We start from the raw sequence: 18,619 nt of genomic DNA, 5'->3' as shown, positions 1-18,619 counted from the left end.
ATACTGAAAACAATCCAAAGCATTGTATGGCAAAATATATAAAATTCTTCCACAATAGAAAAACTTTTCAATTGGAAAACTTAAATTTAAGGTGAAGCAGGCACTTGTAAGCTTGTACACAGACAACATAAAGTGAAGCCAAGCATTTTACAAAATGATATTTTTGGTGCAGCTTGGACAATTTAACAATTTAATGAAATGCCACCTTTGTAGCTAGTTTTTCCTATATTTTAAATGTGAATTTAAATAGTGCGTAATTTTTTTTTTGAGATGTCTAAACATACTATATTTGTTGTCTTTTCAACTTGTGTAGTATTGTATTTTGAAGACCAATAAATTCATTCGTTATTGATTTTCAACCACAGAATTTATGAACATGTTACGAGTTCTATATTGTTGACTGAAATATATGCTTCTTTTTTCAATAGTCCATTATTTGAAGTTGTTTCTATTTCACAACATTGCAACCTTCTAAAAAACCCTGTATATAATAAAATACAAACTTATAAGAAATATGCTATATTGGAATCACTGCATATACTGAGTATTATATGAAAATGTATATTGTATACATCTCACTTTGAATATTATCTGGAGTACAAATAAAGAACACACTTAACATTTTCTTCAAGTTTTTATCAATCGTGGACAAAACATAGTCCAACTGAGATTTGGTGTTTATTAAAAAAAAAATGTTACTATGAATACCAGTTGAATTACTAAATATACAGAGACCCATCGGCAGGTCCCAAATAATGCAGCGATATCAAGATCACGTCTATGATGGTCCACACTCCCAGACCTCCGAAACTGAAAAGCTTTCCGATGCCTTCCTGCCAATACCCTAAATAAAATCTATCAGCACCGAAGCCGCCTAGAGATATACTCAGAGCCAAGGAGACTGCCCACCGATAGCCCCCCGTCCAGTTGCACTGAATTTTTTTAAGGAATCTTCTGTTGCCTTAAAAATTAAACATATTATTTTCATGTTAATTGTTAATTCCATTCTGGGAACTTACCCAGGCATAAAATATCATCTTTCACGGTGCAGTTGGTGATGTAAAGTGCCCTTGGAGCTGCGACAGAGTTGCAATTTGCTAAAAGATTACAGCTGTGCTCCCAGTGATCGGTCTGATAGCAATACCTGCAGATGAAAGTCCTTTCGAACTGTGTGGGGCCCTGGAATAGAATATATATGAAGTTTGCTTAGTCGTGTGGACTCTTAGCAATATTATGCAAAAAATCATACCTACTCGGCAATTTACTTGCGCTGCTACTCTACATGTGGTGTTCACGAGGGCACCGTAGCGACATTTATTACTTAATTCACACTTTATACACGGTTCGTTCAGATCTTCACACAGGGTGTTCGATGGACATCGAAGAATCAAGTCACCCTGTAATAACAAAACATTTTTCATATGAAATTCCAAGAAAATATTTCATAATAATCCAATATCTACCAACCACAGTCATTTTCTCGCGATCAACTTTTTCCAAAGTGACATTTTTGTTCTCGAACATTTCGGGCTGAGAGAATTCTTTATCGTCTAAAAAAGTTTGGTTGTGAATACAATTTCGAAGAATATTTTTAATTTTTAGTATACACACCCATTTGACTTCGATTTATTAAAATAGCTAGGATGATGACACAAGCTTGCCTTATATTTATGTGGAAACATATCATTTTTCATTATTTTCATCGAAAAATGGATAATGGAAAATACGAATATATGGATGATTATTATGACGTCATCAACGAAAACTAAAAAAAAAACAAAATAACCACAGAAATTACTTCTTCTTCTTAATTTTGGTCCCAGCTTCCAGAATTGGGTCTATAACCAGTGCTCATTTTATTATCGTAATAACTAACTAACTAACGGGAGTACAAGAGTCTTGTTTTACATCTGGAACATATTTCCTTTGAATGCTCAATCAGAACTGTATCAAACGTAGATATGTATCGTATGTTTATAGAATATGGAGTGGTCCCCCCCCAGAACCACGGGAATTAGGAAATATAATCATTTTTTTTGTCATGTTTCTTAGCACCTGCTACGAGGGCTTCTGGCCAAAAGCCAACCTATAATAGGATTACAGTTTTCCTCATATACCCATCTCTGGGCATATCAATGTTAATTTCTAATGAGTTTATTAGAAATAAACTTCATTAATAATTGATTATTCCAGTGATTATACCGAGACATTTTGAGTGAAAAAGTGATGGTTTTATTCAAGAGAGAAATAATAATTTATACCATTAATAGAACACAACATATATGGTAGCTGTGTGAGATAGACAAGTTCATCGTCCAGATACGACGTCTATCGGATATATGAGAACTAAGCCAGAAGGTAAAATAAAATCAAAGTCCTGCCAGCTGTTCTTTGTTTTCTTGTGCTTACCGTTAGCTAAAGTAATTTATTTTATCTATTTTTCAGTTACTCATGTAACATTGATGCCACATAGTCACAATTAAACCACTCAAAACAGCTTATCCCAAAACAATAAATATAATATGTTTCCTATTTCACATTCAGTTATTACAATCAGATATTCTTAGTTTGAATATCATCATCATCATCGGTAGAATTTTGTATTAGACATTACCATAGACCATCATTTTCAGATTTAAGCACTACTTTTCTTTAACTCCTGAAGACGCCAAATTGTTTGGTGAAACAGGCGTCGAAAAGAGTATTGCATTGCATTGAGTATTGCAATTGAACTGAAATCCCTGTTGAGTTCATAGAAAATACACATGCATTTTTACTGAAAAGTTGACAGGTTCTGCGATTAATTTTCATTTTTGTTTTGATTTCGAATTTTGGGGAACCTGCACATTAACATATCTTCTAGAACTAATTAAAATACTGTCCAACCGAAGAATACGTTTTAGATTGTCATATGGAAAAAATATCACAATAGACAATTGTTACAACAAATATTTGAATATTTGTGAATTATAAAACCTAGCTGTCCACTACCCCGTGTAGATGTTATAATATATAACCTCAATAGATTTTGGATTAACGACTGAAGGTGATATGTGGGAGTGGACTTTCAAAAGCTCACTGAAAATCCATTTACTGGGTTCAGAATAAATTTTTTTCAATTTCAATCTTGACCTTGGCTGTATGCTTCAAACTAAAAGGCCATCCTTGATTTTGGCTCGGCTAACTTCACCGCATATGAATAAACAAGTAGTTTCAAAATCGATTGTTAGATGACTCTCCGTTATGCGGATGAAAATTATGACGTTTTGAACCGATGTCCTTTAAAAAACTGATAATACAATTTCTAATTCGTCCCCAGAACAATTACCATCAATTAAACCGAAATGTTTCTGGGTCGTACTTGAATGAATTTTCCGTTGTTTGACCTTGCGGTTAAAAGTAAAGTGAAACTTGGAGAGTGTACTGTAAATGAAGAGGTGAAATTAGAGCATTTTAAATATTCTGATGAGGTCTGAATTACACCTGCAACATTAGCAATAGCCTCTCCGTATTTGACGTTGAATTATTTCCGTCCGTTAAGTTCCATCTCGACCCCCCATGATTTACATAATAACTTCTTAATAAATCAAAAGTTGCTATTATCCTATTGAATAAATTGAAAAAAGTGCGATTATCAAATGGCTAGTTTCACGGCACAGGCGGCTCTCAGGGCGAAATGGAGCTCACTCGTCGAAGAACACAGCATCGAAGTGCCCCCGGAAGTTACCAGTAAGGTTACCAGCGTTGTCGGATGGTTGAAACAGGTTTGTGATTTTGAATTTTTACAAATCTTTTGATGAAAAATTTGTCACCTATTTTTCAATAATATAACTTTTTTTGCCCCATTCTTGACTAAATAGAGTTTCATTATTATATGAAACATATTGTTGGCCATGACCCTAGACACATTTTGCCTTGTAACTTGAATTAAATAAGTAATATTTAGAATTTATCAGAGTGACTATTTTGAGAATCTAGAATTTGGCCTTCATACTTTCGCTGCCAAATGATCAAGGCTGCCACTTAGCCTAAAGCTATATCTATCCCACTAACGTACAAAAATATTTTTACATGGACACAGTTTTTTAACATTTCAATCGATTCAGTATCAGTGTCTTCAATTGTCCTGTGTGAATTAGTTTTTTCTTTTAGAGTTAATATTAAAATACTCTGATATAGGCAATTGACATTTTGAGGTCATTAATTTCTTTTATCTAAAAGTATTACAAAGTATTATATGTACTAGAGTAAGTTTTTAACCCTTTTTTTGGTAAACCTTTTTGCAACGTGTGCTCTTTGAATACCTTTTTATAACATGCTTTGATAGTTTTATCTTAAAATTTCTACAAGTATTCAACAATTAAAACTCTATAGACCTACTTCAAGTTAGCATCAAGAAAATTTCAGATATACCTTAGAAATTGACCTTGAAGTAAATATTTACTTTGCAATTGATGTTTCAAATCTTATACCTGAAAATTATCATCTATTTAAAACAAAGTGGTTATTTTTTTCAAGAAACTACTATAAGATATCTCGGGGCCATATTTTCCTGTTATTTATGTTGAAATTTAAATTTCGTAATTAAAAATTTCTACAAAATAATATAAATATCGATTATGCCTAACATATTTTATCTATCTATTTATGTATCTTCATTTTATATAAATGTGAAAAATTGCTTTGATTCTAGACTAAACAAACTATTCTTGATGACTGCAAGCTATCTGAATTATACTAATTATTCATAATAATTTGAATGTTTATGTTTAATGGAATGTTTATTGGTGAATAATCAATTTGACCACGTGTGATGAAGGCTGGTGATAATTGTGACCTATCTATTATTCCCAGTACTTTGAATATAATCATATATAAAGAGTCCTCTTATTGTTGATAATTGATCACAGATGTCGGGAGCCCCATCTAAAAGTATATGTGTAGTTTTTGCGATTAAGAGAGGTGCTGTTAGTTTTCCTTCTAATTTTTGCGAGGACTTTAAGGATATCAGAACAATGGTTAAGAGAGATAGAAAAGTGAGTCTTATGAATAAGCTGCGATTTTACAACCTCATAGGAGAAACTTGATCAATCCTCCATGTGTTACCCCACTTTCGGCACATTTATGGTTCAGCCTAGTAACACTGGTGAGCCCTATGGCAGGTTGAAACTGCGCTGTGGATTGTTGAATTATAAATGTGTTTGTTGTGTTTGGGTTCTGATGTTCAATAAATTGAAAGTAACAAATGATTTGGGGTCATCATTAATTTTTGTTTTAAATAACTTCAAATAGAAATAAAATTGATACTTTTATAATAATGAACCAAATGGTTTAGAAATATTTGGTTATGTCTGATAAGGTTTCAATATAGGTTACACTTGCTTTGGAAACATTTCAGAAACCCTCATTTTTTTTGGAAAAAGAAATAAGTACTCGATAAATATTGTGTAACAGATATAAATCAATCAATATAAAAATATTATTTTGTTTATTATGGTGACAGATTTATTATACTTTCCTACAGATAAAGTTAGACAATATAGAAACAACGGTAATAAACTGGTATATTTTAAAAAATCACTAGCTTTTTCATAATGGGTTAAGTAATTTTGTGAAATTTATAGAGATGATATTGACTCAACAAGATATTTGGCAAATATCCTAGTTAAAGTCCTAAGAATACCTCTATATTGAACTTTATGAATGATTATGACCATTTTTTCATAAATGTATTTTTTCATAAATGTGTTAACCTATACGTAGATAAGACTCCTTCATTTTGAAGTAGACAGCTCTTGTTGCAAAAAAATAATTGTCACGCCGCTATTTTTTTTATTAGGGGTACCTCTGCTAATAAAATTCCAGTCAACTCAAATTTTGAAATTTCTGTCATCAATATTTGTCGAATAATTGTAATTCCACATTCAAAAAATCTCAAACCGCGTTTCTTTGAAAATTATTACGTTTTTTGTCATGTGTTGTAAGAATATTTTGCACCACGTGGCAACACCGCAATACATATATTTGATAATTTTATAAATGTTACAAAACAGAATTGATTTGTGGTGTATCTCCATTGCAAAAATCGATATCAGGAAAGAATTATGAACTTCTCCTGGTTAGCCATATATTTTTTAAGGAATTGTCCTACATCCCTTCCGACAATCGGTCATGAATGAAAAACAATTGTCAATCAATATTTTATTATTATTATTATTAGTGGTTCTGCTAACTTGATATAATGTTAGCACCACCACTCCAACGAATAGCCTTGATAAAACTCAAAAGTGGAAAATTTTGTTTTCGATATTTATCGAGTACCTACCTACATGTCGCAACTCATTCGATGTTAAAAAGATGGGCAAAACGCATTTTTTTTTTTTGGTATTATAGAGCATTCATTAAAAAAATCGATGACAATAAATTTTCCCAATGAACTTTTTAATATCGATTTTTGAAACGAAAATATTCAACAAATAAAGTCAGACTTTTTTCCTTTATGATTTTTTCAATACAAATAAACCGAATGTACGTAATGCAGTGTTGCCACATTGTGCAAAATATTCTTACAACACAAGGTAATAATAATAATATTTATTCACCATTTCTGATACACAGCGTATCAATGATTATTTGAATATAATAAAGAAAAAACAGACACACGTTTTACGTTTTATGAATAAAAAAATTATATACACTTATAAAATAGTGAATAATTCCAGAAAACCGAACTGGTTTGTGTTGAGCACAATACCATTTTCTACCAGTTTTGCCATAGTTGGAAAGAGGGAAATCACAGTAACAAACTTGATAGTGTCAACGATAATCTAAATTGATGTAATGAAAATTCATTCTAAAGGTGAATGATAACTATATGATTCAATTAGATTCTACTATATGGCACATATACATATAAAATATTAGTAAACAAACTTTGACGATTGGAAATTAAATTCGTGAAAGTTTTATACAACTATGAGGCTTTACTTTATCAACATACAGTCTTTCTACGAATAACGAAGCATTTCTTTTCTACGTGATCGTTGTTTATATATATTTTTAGTGTCATTACTAGTTTTGTGTTCTGAATAGACTTGTTACTAATTCCTTGCGCCACACTAGAAAGAACATCTTTGTCAATCTCCCGCCAGTCAACAGGGGGCACTGCACAGGGGCTGAACAGACTGGATATATTTTATTGTTATTGGTTTCTCAGGCATCGTTGGAAGTGCGAGCAGCGGGCAGAAGGGCCGTCAATACCCTGTCTGGAGGCGCGATGGCGCAAAACTTGGTCATCCTCCACTTCAACGATGTGTACAACGTCGAACCGAGATCCGGCCCCGAACCCGTGGGGGTGCTGCGAGATTTAGCGCAGCCCTGAAGAGTTTTCATCACCTGCACCCCCTTATTCTTTTCAGCGGCGACGCTTTCTCGCCCAGTATGCGTAAGTATAGGAATTTTACCAAGAATTCGTTACACCAGAGGTTTCTGAATTCTACCTATTGAAATAATGTCGGGTGTACCACAAGGGTTGGTTTAAGACCTAATGTTTTTTTTTATATAAGCCACATCTTAGGCTAGATATCTCTGGAAATTTTACTTTCTTTATTGAAAATGGAATACTACCATTACCTTCATTATTCAATTTAGAAACAGCAAGTCTCTTACAGAAAAACAAGAGTAAATATTTCATTATACTTATTTTTTTTTAACAATTTTCTCAAGTTCTCATTCATAGAGCTGTAGAAGTTGAGAGTGTTATTTTCACTATTTTTTTTTATTTTAATATGGCAGAGTTAATTTAGTATTTAATTTTAGTGAGTACCTTCACGAAAGGAGAACAAATGGTACCTGTGCTGAATGACTGTGGTACCCATTGCGCAGTACTAGGAAATCATGATTTTGGTAAGTATTCTCTTCTCATGATGATATTTGAAGTATTTTCAAGTTTTCAAAATCTCTTGACACGTGGAAGTTCAATAAAGTGAGAATAATATTGGTCCTGTTAAATTGATTCTTGGGGCAAATATTATGACTCCAGTCTCGTAAATTTGATCTTTTGAGTGATTGATAACACCACAATTTGGTAAGGATGAAGATCAAATCCTGTAAAATTATTTTTGGAAGTAACTTACAATCCAGCGCAAACAAATTGATTCAGTGGGATCCAGGAAATTAATTTTTAGGGTAAATAACATTCCAGTCACTTTTGGAATTACTTTCGTTGTGGCCAAATTCCCGATACATGAAATTAATTTTGGAAATGACTAATAATCCGGCATCCGTGAAATAAATTTATGAACATCAGTAGTGGAACAGAATCGACACGACAGTACCCCCCTACATCGCAAACCCCTTGCCTTTACACTTTTCGGAAAATACGATACAGATCCGACTCTGAAATTAATGTGAGAGTGGTTAATAGACCGACGCAGTGAAATTAATTTCGTGAGTGATCAGCTGTCTGGTCCGAGTGACTAACTTAGGCTTCGTTATATTAATTTCAAGGGTGACTTACAACTTTGATCTCGAGATTTAATTCGGGAACGACTCATTCTGATGATATATAATTTTATTTCTGTGAAACGACTGCAGCTATTTTTCGAACAATTTTAGAGTGACTAATAATCCTTACCCGTTGATTTTGGGAGCGATCAATTTCGTTCAAGAGTAATTAATTTTGGAAGCGAGTCTCCGTCCCCTTTGAAATAATTTTGGAAATGACTACCTGTCATCGTGAAGGAGGAAAAATAATTTTGGGAGTGGCAATATAATCTCGGGAGTGGCTCCGGAAAAGCTTTCAAACTGGTTGTTTCTTTTCATGATTATTGCGCTCATTTTCCAGACCATGGCTTGGAAGTGCTGTCCCAATGGGTGTCTCAAACGGATTTTCCTTGGCTGATGTCCAACGTGTTGGACAACGAGACGGGTAGGCCCCTAGGAGAGGGAAGGATCACCCACGTGATGCACTGGGATGGACGCAGAATAGGACTCGTGGGACTGGTCGAGAAGGAATGGTTGGACACCCTAGCCACCATCAATCCCGAAGAGACTACCTTCTTGGACTTTGTCGAAGCGGGCCAAAAATTGGCGTCGCAGCTAAAACAAGAAGTAAGTCGTATAAATATCCATAGACTGTACTGTATCTCACGTTCTTTGTATTAGGGATGCGATTACGTGATAGCTTTGACTCACATGAGGACTCCGAACGACATCAAGCTAGCCGAGAACTGTGACGATATCGACATCATCTTGGGCGGGCACGACCACGTCTACGAAATCCACCAGGTCAACGGCAAGTACATTATCAAGAGCGGCACCGATTTCAGGCAGTTCAGCAAGATCACTGTCAACTTTGATAAGGTGGGCGGACCTGAAGTCACCGTCGAGGAGATCAACGTCACCTCCAAGATACCAGAGGATCAGGTGTTGAAGGAGAAGCTCGAGAAATATACGAGTGAGTATTTTTGATTGAATGAATATTTTGAATGTTGACAGTGACAATATCTTGACATTTTTTTCTTAAACACATTGATGGAAAATACTTTACTTTCAACCCATCAGGACAACCAGGTGTTATTTTTTTTTTATTATAAATGGATTCATTATTATAAATGCTGCTTGAATTATTCATCAAGAGCTATTTTTCTAATTTCATTGTCTAAGATGATTTTTTCTCATATTTTATCAAAAATAAACAAAATTTTCTTTGTGAAGAAATTTGCACAAAATTGCGCAAATATCAAGGAAGTTAATTATTTTTCTGAAGTCATTTGCTAGGGAAGTTGAAGCAAGTATATTCATTTTATTTGAAATATTTATTATTTTGTACTTTATAATTTGTCATTTTTTTAAAATTCATATCTCAATATCACTTTAAAATTTCTATACTAGGACTGACACTTTTTTATTAATTTTGTTCATTTCAAGGTATGATCGAAGGAAAGATGGACGACATTCTGGGTTGTTTTTCCGTGCCATTGGACGGTCGATTCACCTCTATTCGAACTGCGGAATCAAATTTGGGAAATTGGGTAATGTATTCAATATTTCAATTCAATAGTTTGAAGTAGTTACTCTTTCATGGTGTGCTTCGAGAACCGGCACTGAGTCAGGTTTACTTTCTCTGAGCTCGGGAACCGAAAATATAAATTACGTTTTAGGTGTGCGACGTGGTGTTGGCCTCCACGGGCGCTGATCTAGTCATTTTAAATTCGGGAACGTTCAGATCCGATCAAGTGCATCCCGCCGGCGATTTCACCATGAGGGATCTGACCAACATTATACCTATGCACGATCCATTGGTAGTTCTCAAAGTTACTGGTAAGTGATGGGGAATGGCTGAGGGCATGTCTTTAATTGGCTTATATCGGGAAATTTTATAGCTCAAGGATCCAGCCTTGCCCTTATTCTTTTTTTAATTAACACGCTTTTATTAGCTTCACCTGTATGTATGTATGTTTGTAACTCCTTTCTTGATCTATTCGCTGGTAGATGGCGCTGTACATAACATCCTTGATATATCTACATTATTGCTTGATCTATTCGCGGGCAGATGGCGCTGTACGTAACCTTGTTATATTGCCATTATTGCTTGTTCTATTCGCGGGGAGGTGGCGCTGTACGTAACCTTGATATATCTACGTTATTGCTTGATCTATTCGCGGGCAGATGGCGCTGTACGTAACATCCTTGATATATCTACATTATTGCTTGATCGATTCGCGGGCAGATGGCGCTGTACGTAACCTTGATATATCTACATTGTTGCTTGATCTATTCGCGGGCAGATGGCGCTGTACGTAACATCCTTGATATATCGACATTATTGCTTGATCTATTCGCGAGCAGATGGCGCTGTATGTAACCTCCTTGATATAATTCGAACTCACTTTACATGTATTTCTTCATTTGAAAAAAGTATTTTTTTTATTAACACGCACGCCTGCTGCCTTATTTGTAACCCTCCTTTGCGCGCCTGCTGTCTTGGGCTTGGTAGCTGATTTTCAGGCTCTCTCTCCGGGATCGGAAAATATCAATGGTCATTTTTCTAAACAATATACGGCTTGATTGATCCCAAAGTTTGGATAAAATAAATTGTTGCAAATATTACTTAATTCGGTTACAAAATTCACAACTTACCCCAAAAAAATGTCGCTAGTTCCTTTCTTCCACCCAATACGTTGACAATTAGGGAAAATAGGAAGGTAAAGTAGGAAAATGAAGGAAATATGAACATCCGAAAATTGTTCCCAAACAAACAAATAACTAAATTAAAATGTATCACGAACCGATGAAACAATAATGCTAATACATAATGAGCTCCGTCTTTCATAAACTCAAGGAACACACTACTTTTTCGTACAAATACGGTTTGTTTTCCTTTTAAAAAATGTGCGGTTGCCGAACTATATAATTTGTACCTGTATTTACAAACTTCGAACGATATGGAACATAAATATAGTTTAAAAAGACTTAAAAAACACGCTTTTAAAGAACATCGAACTAAAAAGTTTAATTTTTTTTTTTTAATAACCTAAATTTATTTATAGATATTATTATTATTTCATCTTCTCTTTCATTCAGGCCAGACCATCTTGGACACATTGGAGAACTCGGTGTCGATGTACCCGAAACTGGAGGGTCGGTTTCCGCAAGTGGCTGGTGTGAGTTTCGCTTTTGACCCCAATAAACCGCCAGGCAAACGGGTGGATCCAAACTTCGTACGCATCGGAGACGAATACCTGAAGCCTGATCAGCACTACAGGCTTGCGACCAAGAGCTACCTTCATAGTGGTTGTGATGGTTTCGTCATGTTGAAGGACGCAGAAGTTTTGGTAAGATTGAGAAACAGTAAAGTAGACTTAGTTTGGCGCATCCCCCTCCGCCGAAGGGCGTCAACCTGTTAGAATGGTTTGATTACAAAAATTTCAATCGATCACTAAAATGTTTCTCTTATGTTTTGATTTTTTTACTCTCTAATTGATGTTGATGACGCTTCTGAGGTATCGCCACATTTAGTGATTTATTTAATTTTGTTTTCATATATTGTCAGTCGGAAACTGTTTTGAAATAAGTAGTACTGAGCGAAGGAGAGAAACTGCTAGATCAGTGAAAAAAGAGATGGGGATAGAGGGGGAGCATAATGGAACAAAATATCAGAGGATATTATCGAGAGTGAGACTGAGTGGAAAAAATGGAAAAGAATCTGCTGACTTAAGGTTGTTGAGATGCGTTGTCGTTGAAGAGAAAGAGACTGGAAAAACATATCAAGAGAGAGGGAGAAATGGAAACTAGTCAAAGAGAAAAAACTTTCAAAACGGAGACACTGCCACAAAAAATTTAACAGATATTAAATAAGATAGTTAAGAGAGACATATTCATCAAGAAAAATTATTTTGGGAGAGAAAAGATTTCTTTTGAAGAGTGCTTGAAGAGGTAAAGAAAGGCTATTAAAAAAACTGTTATGATTGAAGAAAAATACTAATTAAAAAAAAAAATAAGTAAGGAATAGATGGTATACAGATTATCGATACAAAGAAAAAACCAGTTGAAGAGATGCTGTGATATGAAAGTCGAGATTCAAAAAGTATTGAACCGTGAGAGACAGAAACTTAAAAGGAAGAAAAAGTGATAGTGATGGGAGATGATGCAAGAAAAGCGATTGTTATTATTATTAGGTTATCGAAACAGGTCATGTTGTGAAAACCGGAAAAAAATTTCAAAATGAATATACTAAGTATGTAAGGTCACAAAAGAAAAAGGGAAAATGCATGCTTTCGTTTGAAATATTTTTCAAAAACTTCAACATATGCAAACTGAAAACTATGAAGAAAAAATTATGATTTGTTTTTTTTTTTCATTCAGGTCGATGAAGGTGAATGTTCCGAACTGGGTCTGGCTGTCCAAAATCACTTCTCAGCGATTAATATTCGATTGGGCAAAACGAAAAAACATTCCAAACATAGGCAGTCCCTCGTAACGCTTTCTAGAAGGTAACGTTCGCAGTAATTATAAATCAAGAAGATGTCTTTTATAAATTTTGTGTTGCGCAGGCACAGCTTGGTGAAGATGCTGGACAGTAGCGACCTGGACGGGCCTCCTCCTTTGCGAAGGGCGAGCACAATAGATACGACTTCGAACCAGTTGACGCACCATACTTCCAAGCTCACCCGCAGAGCCTCGTTGGACGATCTTGAACAGGAGTCGTGTCAGCTCACACCCAAAATAGACCATCGGATAATAGTTATAACTAACGAAGAGGTAAGAATATACAGTAGTGACACTATTTAGAGAGAGAAAAATTCGTGAGTTCAGGGCCTGAAATTTCACTTTGCAGTATATTGTAGATGAACAGAATTTGAGCTTCCTTAGGCTTGTCACTCCAAAATCTTTTGTTTGAGATTTATATCATTTATGGTATGGATAAATGCTAATTTCTTTGAATGAGCAGTTTTTTAGAATCTGTTCTGAATCTTATCGAGGGTGCGGTTTGTCGGTTATGTATTTCCCTGTTACAAACTTTGTAGTTTCTTGGTGATTTCAAAACAATGTTTGCTTGTTACAAAAATGTATTGTCTTCTTAGTTACAAAACTCTTGTATTAAAAAATTGTGATGTTTGTTCATTTGAATTAATCGATTCGGTCGACCGGGTTTTACTTTTTTGCCAAATTTAATGAGTATTACTGGACGTTTATCCCAACACTAAACCGTTATTTTTAACACTTCGACACGTGTTTCATTCTCCAAGTGGTCTTTTTCAAGAGGTGTTGAAAATAAAGGTTTGGTGTTGGAAGAAAACTCCATTAATATTCATTACTAAAACTGTGTGTTAGGAATCACACATTAAAAGCAAAGACCTCGTTAGTTCTTAGCCCGCATAAGTTTCGACTTCTGAGGGTTGTCTTTCGTGGGGGTTCAACAGCTGGTTAACGTAAAAACATATTCATAACTACACCAAAGCTTCGTAACTGTGCATCACAAGCCAATTTTAATGATGTTTGTTTCATAACGTTAATGAATTCTGAATTCCTAATGTTCGTTTTACAGAAAAGACACGAGCTGCTACTCCAGCGCCAGAGAATAGAGCAGGATTCGATCATCGAGGAGGTGGACGAGTGTTCACCACAAAACTGAGTGGCGTTTCAAAGCGAATTGAATCCTGAACTTTCTGCGATTCTATTCCACTGTCGCTTTGTCGTTTGTGTTCGAAGTAGCTAGTAGGCGCCTTCAACTATTTTTGTAACAAGAACAAAACTGGCCTTCTGATGAACACCATTCTTCTGAAATCGATATGTCCGGGCGATTTTGGCTTTTAACATCCCAGGGTCATGACCAACTAACAGCGAATCTTGGTTCGGAAAGTTGTATCAAATTCTGCCACACAAAAAAAAAAAGAATTTGAAGTTCAACATTTGTATCTAATCTTGATATCACTTTGCTTGAAAATCTACAAGAAATAACCTTTGAAATTAAATCAAATTCAACGCCAATAAAGTTTAAGTAAGTTATTAAACTGTTTTCAATTGACAATAATTTGTATTCATTGAATGAACATTTCTCCTGAACTGAATACTTTTCTTGATGTGCATTTCGCCAAGTTGGTAGGTGAAACGTGCATCTAAAATAGTATTTCAGTTCTGGTGATTGCGAAAAGTGTTTACTTTGGTTTTAATTTTATATTAATTCATGATTAGATAATATTGTTACTGTTTCTATTTGTACTCTGTGCTTCCTGGAAATGAAGATTATTATTGTTACAGATCTGGTCTCTTGATTTTTTCGTTTGATATAGTTTTCATTAAAAAAAAATTAAATTGATTCATTTAAGAGAATAATTTTTGAAAGGTAAAATTATTAAATTATTCTTCAACATTTTGGAATGATAAAATTAACCTGAACATACAAATAATACATTAAATCATATGTTGGAAAATGTTGACCTTTTTAGAGTTATTTTGAATTGTTGATTGGGATAATCGCCATTTTGTAGTCCACACTTTAAAATAAAACTCGACAATAGGATGAAGTCGTAATGAATTATAAATGCTACAATTTCTATGTAATTTGTTACGGAATGATCAAGAATTGGTCACGACCCAGGCAATGTACAGAGTGATTTTAAATATGTTCCAATCATCTGTTATGATTGTATTTATTAATCGCCTGTATGATGGAAGCGCAAAAAAGGACCACCTCTTTTCTTAGACTAAATAGTTACCTATTAGTTGAATAGAGTTAGTATTGAATAGATCAAATTTTGAATGTTGCTGGAGATGCCTTCTCAAAGATTTGCCACAATTATCTGCAAAGACTGCGGTAATCAAATCACAAGATCGTATTTGATGAAGATTGTAGAAAAAAATTAATTTCACAAACTGGGAAGAAAGATTCATTTAGAATGTAATCGGATGAACATTTACCGTTTTTATTGAGAGAAATGGTGGCAATCTGTTCACAGGCTAATCAAGCTGAAATCAGCTTTCTGTGTGACTTTCTTTCACAGCCAGTGAATTCAAGTCAGGCTTCAGACATTGATTTCAAATCTCATGTAATTTTGCATAATCCAACAGTTTGATTGGCCTCTTATATAGTTCGTTCTTCCAATTAATGTATAATTGTAATAGAGAAATATCACACCAAACTTGTTTCGTGCACCAAATATATTAATATGAATTAAAATGAAGCTTATCGCAGAATTGCTTGAATGTTGTGAAACTTTGGGTACGATTTTGCGTTAATATTTTCAAGAGTAACAATTTTAGTCGTCTCAAGCTACGGGCTAAGCCATGTTGGTGTACATATTTATAGCTTTATTAAATTTGTTTTCGGATTATAGTTTTGCTGTGATATCTTACAACGTATCGTTGTTTTTTTGTTATTAATTTCGTTGATAGAAAATGCAGTGATTTATATAGTTCAACAAAACTGAATACCTCAAAACATTTCTTGAATTATTTTCAACTTAAGCAGTTTTGTCATTTGTTGTGGAACTGAAAAAAAAAAGAATTTTGTGAAACTGGTTCAAGTTAAAAAATAAGAGTGCACTCCTTAAGTGGGTCACTTCTTGAACTAACGGCATGAAATTCTCTGCAAGATAATTCTATATCAAATTGATGTTATTCTGGGTAGTATCCAAGAAAAATCTCATTATCAAAGAAACATTTCTTGATATTTAGAACTCTATTGTATAGAATTCAGAACTGGTGGAAAGGCCATTTAATTTCCTCTCATAAGTCAATAAAAAAACTACTGGTTTATTAAAAATTTGATTCTTTAGCAGAGGATTTCATCAAAGTTTTCTATAGAATTTTCCATTTCTGAAACTCATGAATGGAACATGTATGCCTGTAAATTCTCGTCTTAATTCGTTAATTTTTATTGTGGCCATACTGCCCTGCAAATCAAGCTCGTATCAACATTTTCATATGGAGCAAAGCTTGTTTCTATGAAAACATTCATCATTCAAAGTAACAGTTGAGGAGACATATTTAATACATGCAAACATCTCCAACAATCATCGTCATACAACTTTTTGATACGAAGTTGCAAAACATGTTCAAAATGATTTTTCACAAAATGTAGATATTTATGACCTTCATGATTAGCAGGGCAGTATAGATCTAGTCATTGTTTTGAAGTTGAATAAAAGTCTTTTAAGATTATCAAATTGCTTCATTTTCTCTACAGAACTTTAGATAATGAAAGTGGTGAGCAAATATTACGGAAATTGATCCTAGAGTGTTTAATCTGGTCGTGAAAAAAAGATTTTATGTTTTCCATAGTGAAATTCTGTAATTATGTGCTCATTTCTTTCTTTATGAAAAGTTTTGATGGTTTTGTCCATTTAATCCTTAGTAACTATTATCAATGAATACACCGAGAAACTTTGTGTTTAATTTATTTTGTAATACGTCAGCATCTATTGAAATGTCATCAAGCGAACATTTGAATGATATTATATTCGTTTTGGATGCATTTAGAGAGAGTAAATTTGCATTGCACCAGCTCTTCACCTTCTTCAAGTCGGATGATATTATTTTATTTAGCTCCATTGAGTTTTTTTCTTTCCACAATATTGTAGTATCATCCGCGAATAGAGTGAAACTGCCAGATATGTTAATCATAGATATGTCATTCATATATAATAGAAACACAATAGGACCTAACACAGAACCCTGTGGTACACCAGATTCAATGGCCCTGTTCTCCGAGAGTTCCGTTCTCCTCACCATTTGACTCCGATCTGAAAGGTACGAATCGAACCAAGTGTTCGTTACACCTCTACATCCATATTTATTCCTCAAACCACTCCCTATTATGCATTATAGCGATTTCATTGTTACGAAAGTAATGGTAACACTGAATGTAAGTAAACACCTTGGCATGAGACACAAAAAGCTTTTTTTAAAGCATTCAATTGGTAATCACATAGATATGCTCTTAAATATGAAAAATTTAAAAAAAAGTAACATATTATAAGAGAATCCATAAAAAAAGTACAAGATCCACAAATAATACACAAAAATGAAATCGTCAGAATATCACAAGCCACATGTATATTCCAGTCAATAATCTCTATTAAAATTTTAAACCCAGTAGTTTCCATAACCTCAAAATCCACGTTTTTTGAATCTCCATCAAAATTCCCGCCCAATGTCTTGATTCCAGAAAAATTTAGGAATTCCTCAATAATTGGCATCGCTGCTTATTAGTTGCCATTAGAATGTACTTAAAACAGTAGTTTGTATCTAGACTTTGTTTATGCCCAAAATTGTTGATTGACTCTAACCCTTCTTTTGTATGACATTTGTTTGTATCTAGATACTCCCCATATGTCCAAGACGGCTGGCGTCAATGTTTTGATTTGTTTTGCAAAATTGACTTATAAAATTATAGCAGGGATGGAACATTTGCCCCATAGAGCGTTTCATAACTATTTTAATCCACGCTCTACTCCGAACTTCTGTGATTTATTGGTTGGCCAACCTATCAATGAATAGCTCCACCTATTATCTTAAAATATAACTATTATAACAGGAATGAACATTGTCTTCAATTTATTTGTGGCGTCAATGTTTTGATTTGTTTTGCAAAATTGACTTATAAAATTATAGCAGGGATGGAACATTTGCCCCATAGAGCGTTTCATAACTATTTTAATCCACGCTCTACTCCGAGCTTCCGTGATTTATTGGTTGGCCAACCTATCAATGAATAGCTCCACCTATTATCTTAAAATATAACTATTATAACAGGAATGAATATTGTCTTCAATTTATATTCCTCAATGAAGGAAAATGTAATAATAATAAATATGCTTTATTATCTAAAGGGAAACCCTTATTGACAAAGCTTTGGTGAACATTGCTTTTCTGAGAAAAACAATATTCCCAGAAAATTGAATTCCTAGGAATAAGACAAAAACAATTACATTTTCTCACTTCAGTAGGAAAATAAATATTAGATTTCATATTGTATCATCATGTAATTCGGATTTTAATGAAACCACATTGTATTTCTAGTAGGCTATATTTGTGACCAATGAATATTTTTCATTTGTAATAAAATTTCATCTATAAAAAGAGAAAAAATTTCAAATTCCAAAAACAGCTTTTA

General features: G+C 33.9%; 2 protein-coding genes across 2 annotated transcripts; one reads left to right on the top strand and one right to left on the bottom strand.

Annotated features, from left to right (window-relative positions):
• Positions 1-684: 684 nt before the first annotated feature.
• amx (TM2 domain-containing protein 3 almondex) lies at positions 685-1,772 on the bottom strand. Its single transcript, XM_074181380.1, has 5 exons — positions 1,612-1,772; positions 1,468-1,550; positions 1,254-1,397; positions 1,020-1,179; positions 685-961 (listed from the first exon to the last, which is right to left on the bottom strand). The coding sequence occupies exons 1-5, from the start codon at positions 1,685-1,687 to the stop codon at positions 720-722; spliced, it is 705 nt and encodes a 234-aa protein (XP_074037481.1). The 5' UTR covers positions 1,688-1,772; the 3' UTR covers positions 685-719.
• Positions 1,773-3,235: 1,463 nt separating this feature from the next.
• LOC111510780 (mannosylglucosyl-3-phosphoglycerate phosphatase) lies at positions 3,236-16,670 on the top strand. The gene is given in 12 exon segments (XM_074181038.1): positions 3,236-3,764; positions 7,217-7,346; positions 7,349-7,444; positions 7,819-7,905; positions 8,846-9,111; positions 9,166-9,457; positions 9,931-10,034; positions 10,164-10,323; positions 11,587-11,837; positions 12,868-12,995; positions 13,056-13,263; positions 14,051-16,670. Coding segments are annotated over 12 exon segments (1,935 nt in total). The 5' UTR covers positions 3,236-3,638; the 3' UTR covers positions 14,138-16,670.
• The last annotated feature ends 1,949 nt before the right edge of the window (positions 16,671-18,619 follow it).

This window comes from Leptinotarsa decemlineata, unplaced genomic scaffold (assembly GCF_025532065.1).
Source record: "Leptinotarsa decemlineata unplaced genomic scaffold, Ldec_3_MD MMD2_tig00026307_RagTag_RagTag, whole genome shotgun sequence".
In the NCBI taxonomy this organism is placed as follows: Eukaryota; Metazoa; Arthropoda; class Insecta; order Coleoptera; family Chrysomelidae; genus Leptinotarsa; species Leptinotarsa decemlineata.
Note: the sequence above shows the minus strand (reverse complement) of the source record. Positions and strands in the feature narration are given on the sequence as shown.

Bases quoted from the DNA above. Each gene is read 5' to 3' on its own strand.
- amx (XM_074181380.1), bottom strand. From the start codon at position 1,687: ATGATATGTTTCCACATAAATATAAGGCAAGCTTGTGTCATCATCCTA. The intron at 1,398-1,467 runs GTTGGTAGATAT...TTGTTATTACAG, and splicing joins ATCGCGAGAAAATGACTGTG to GGTGACTTGATTCTTCGATG. The intron at 962-1,019 runs GTAAGTTCCCAG...TTAATTTTTAAG, and splicing joins AGATGATATTTTATGCCTGG to GCAACAGAAGATTCCTTAAA.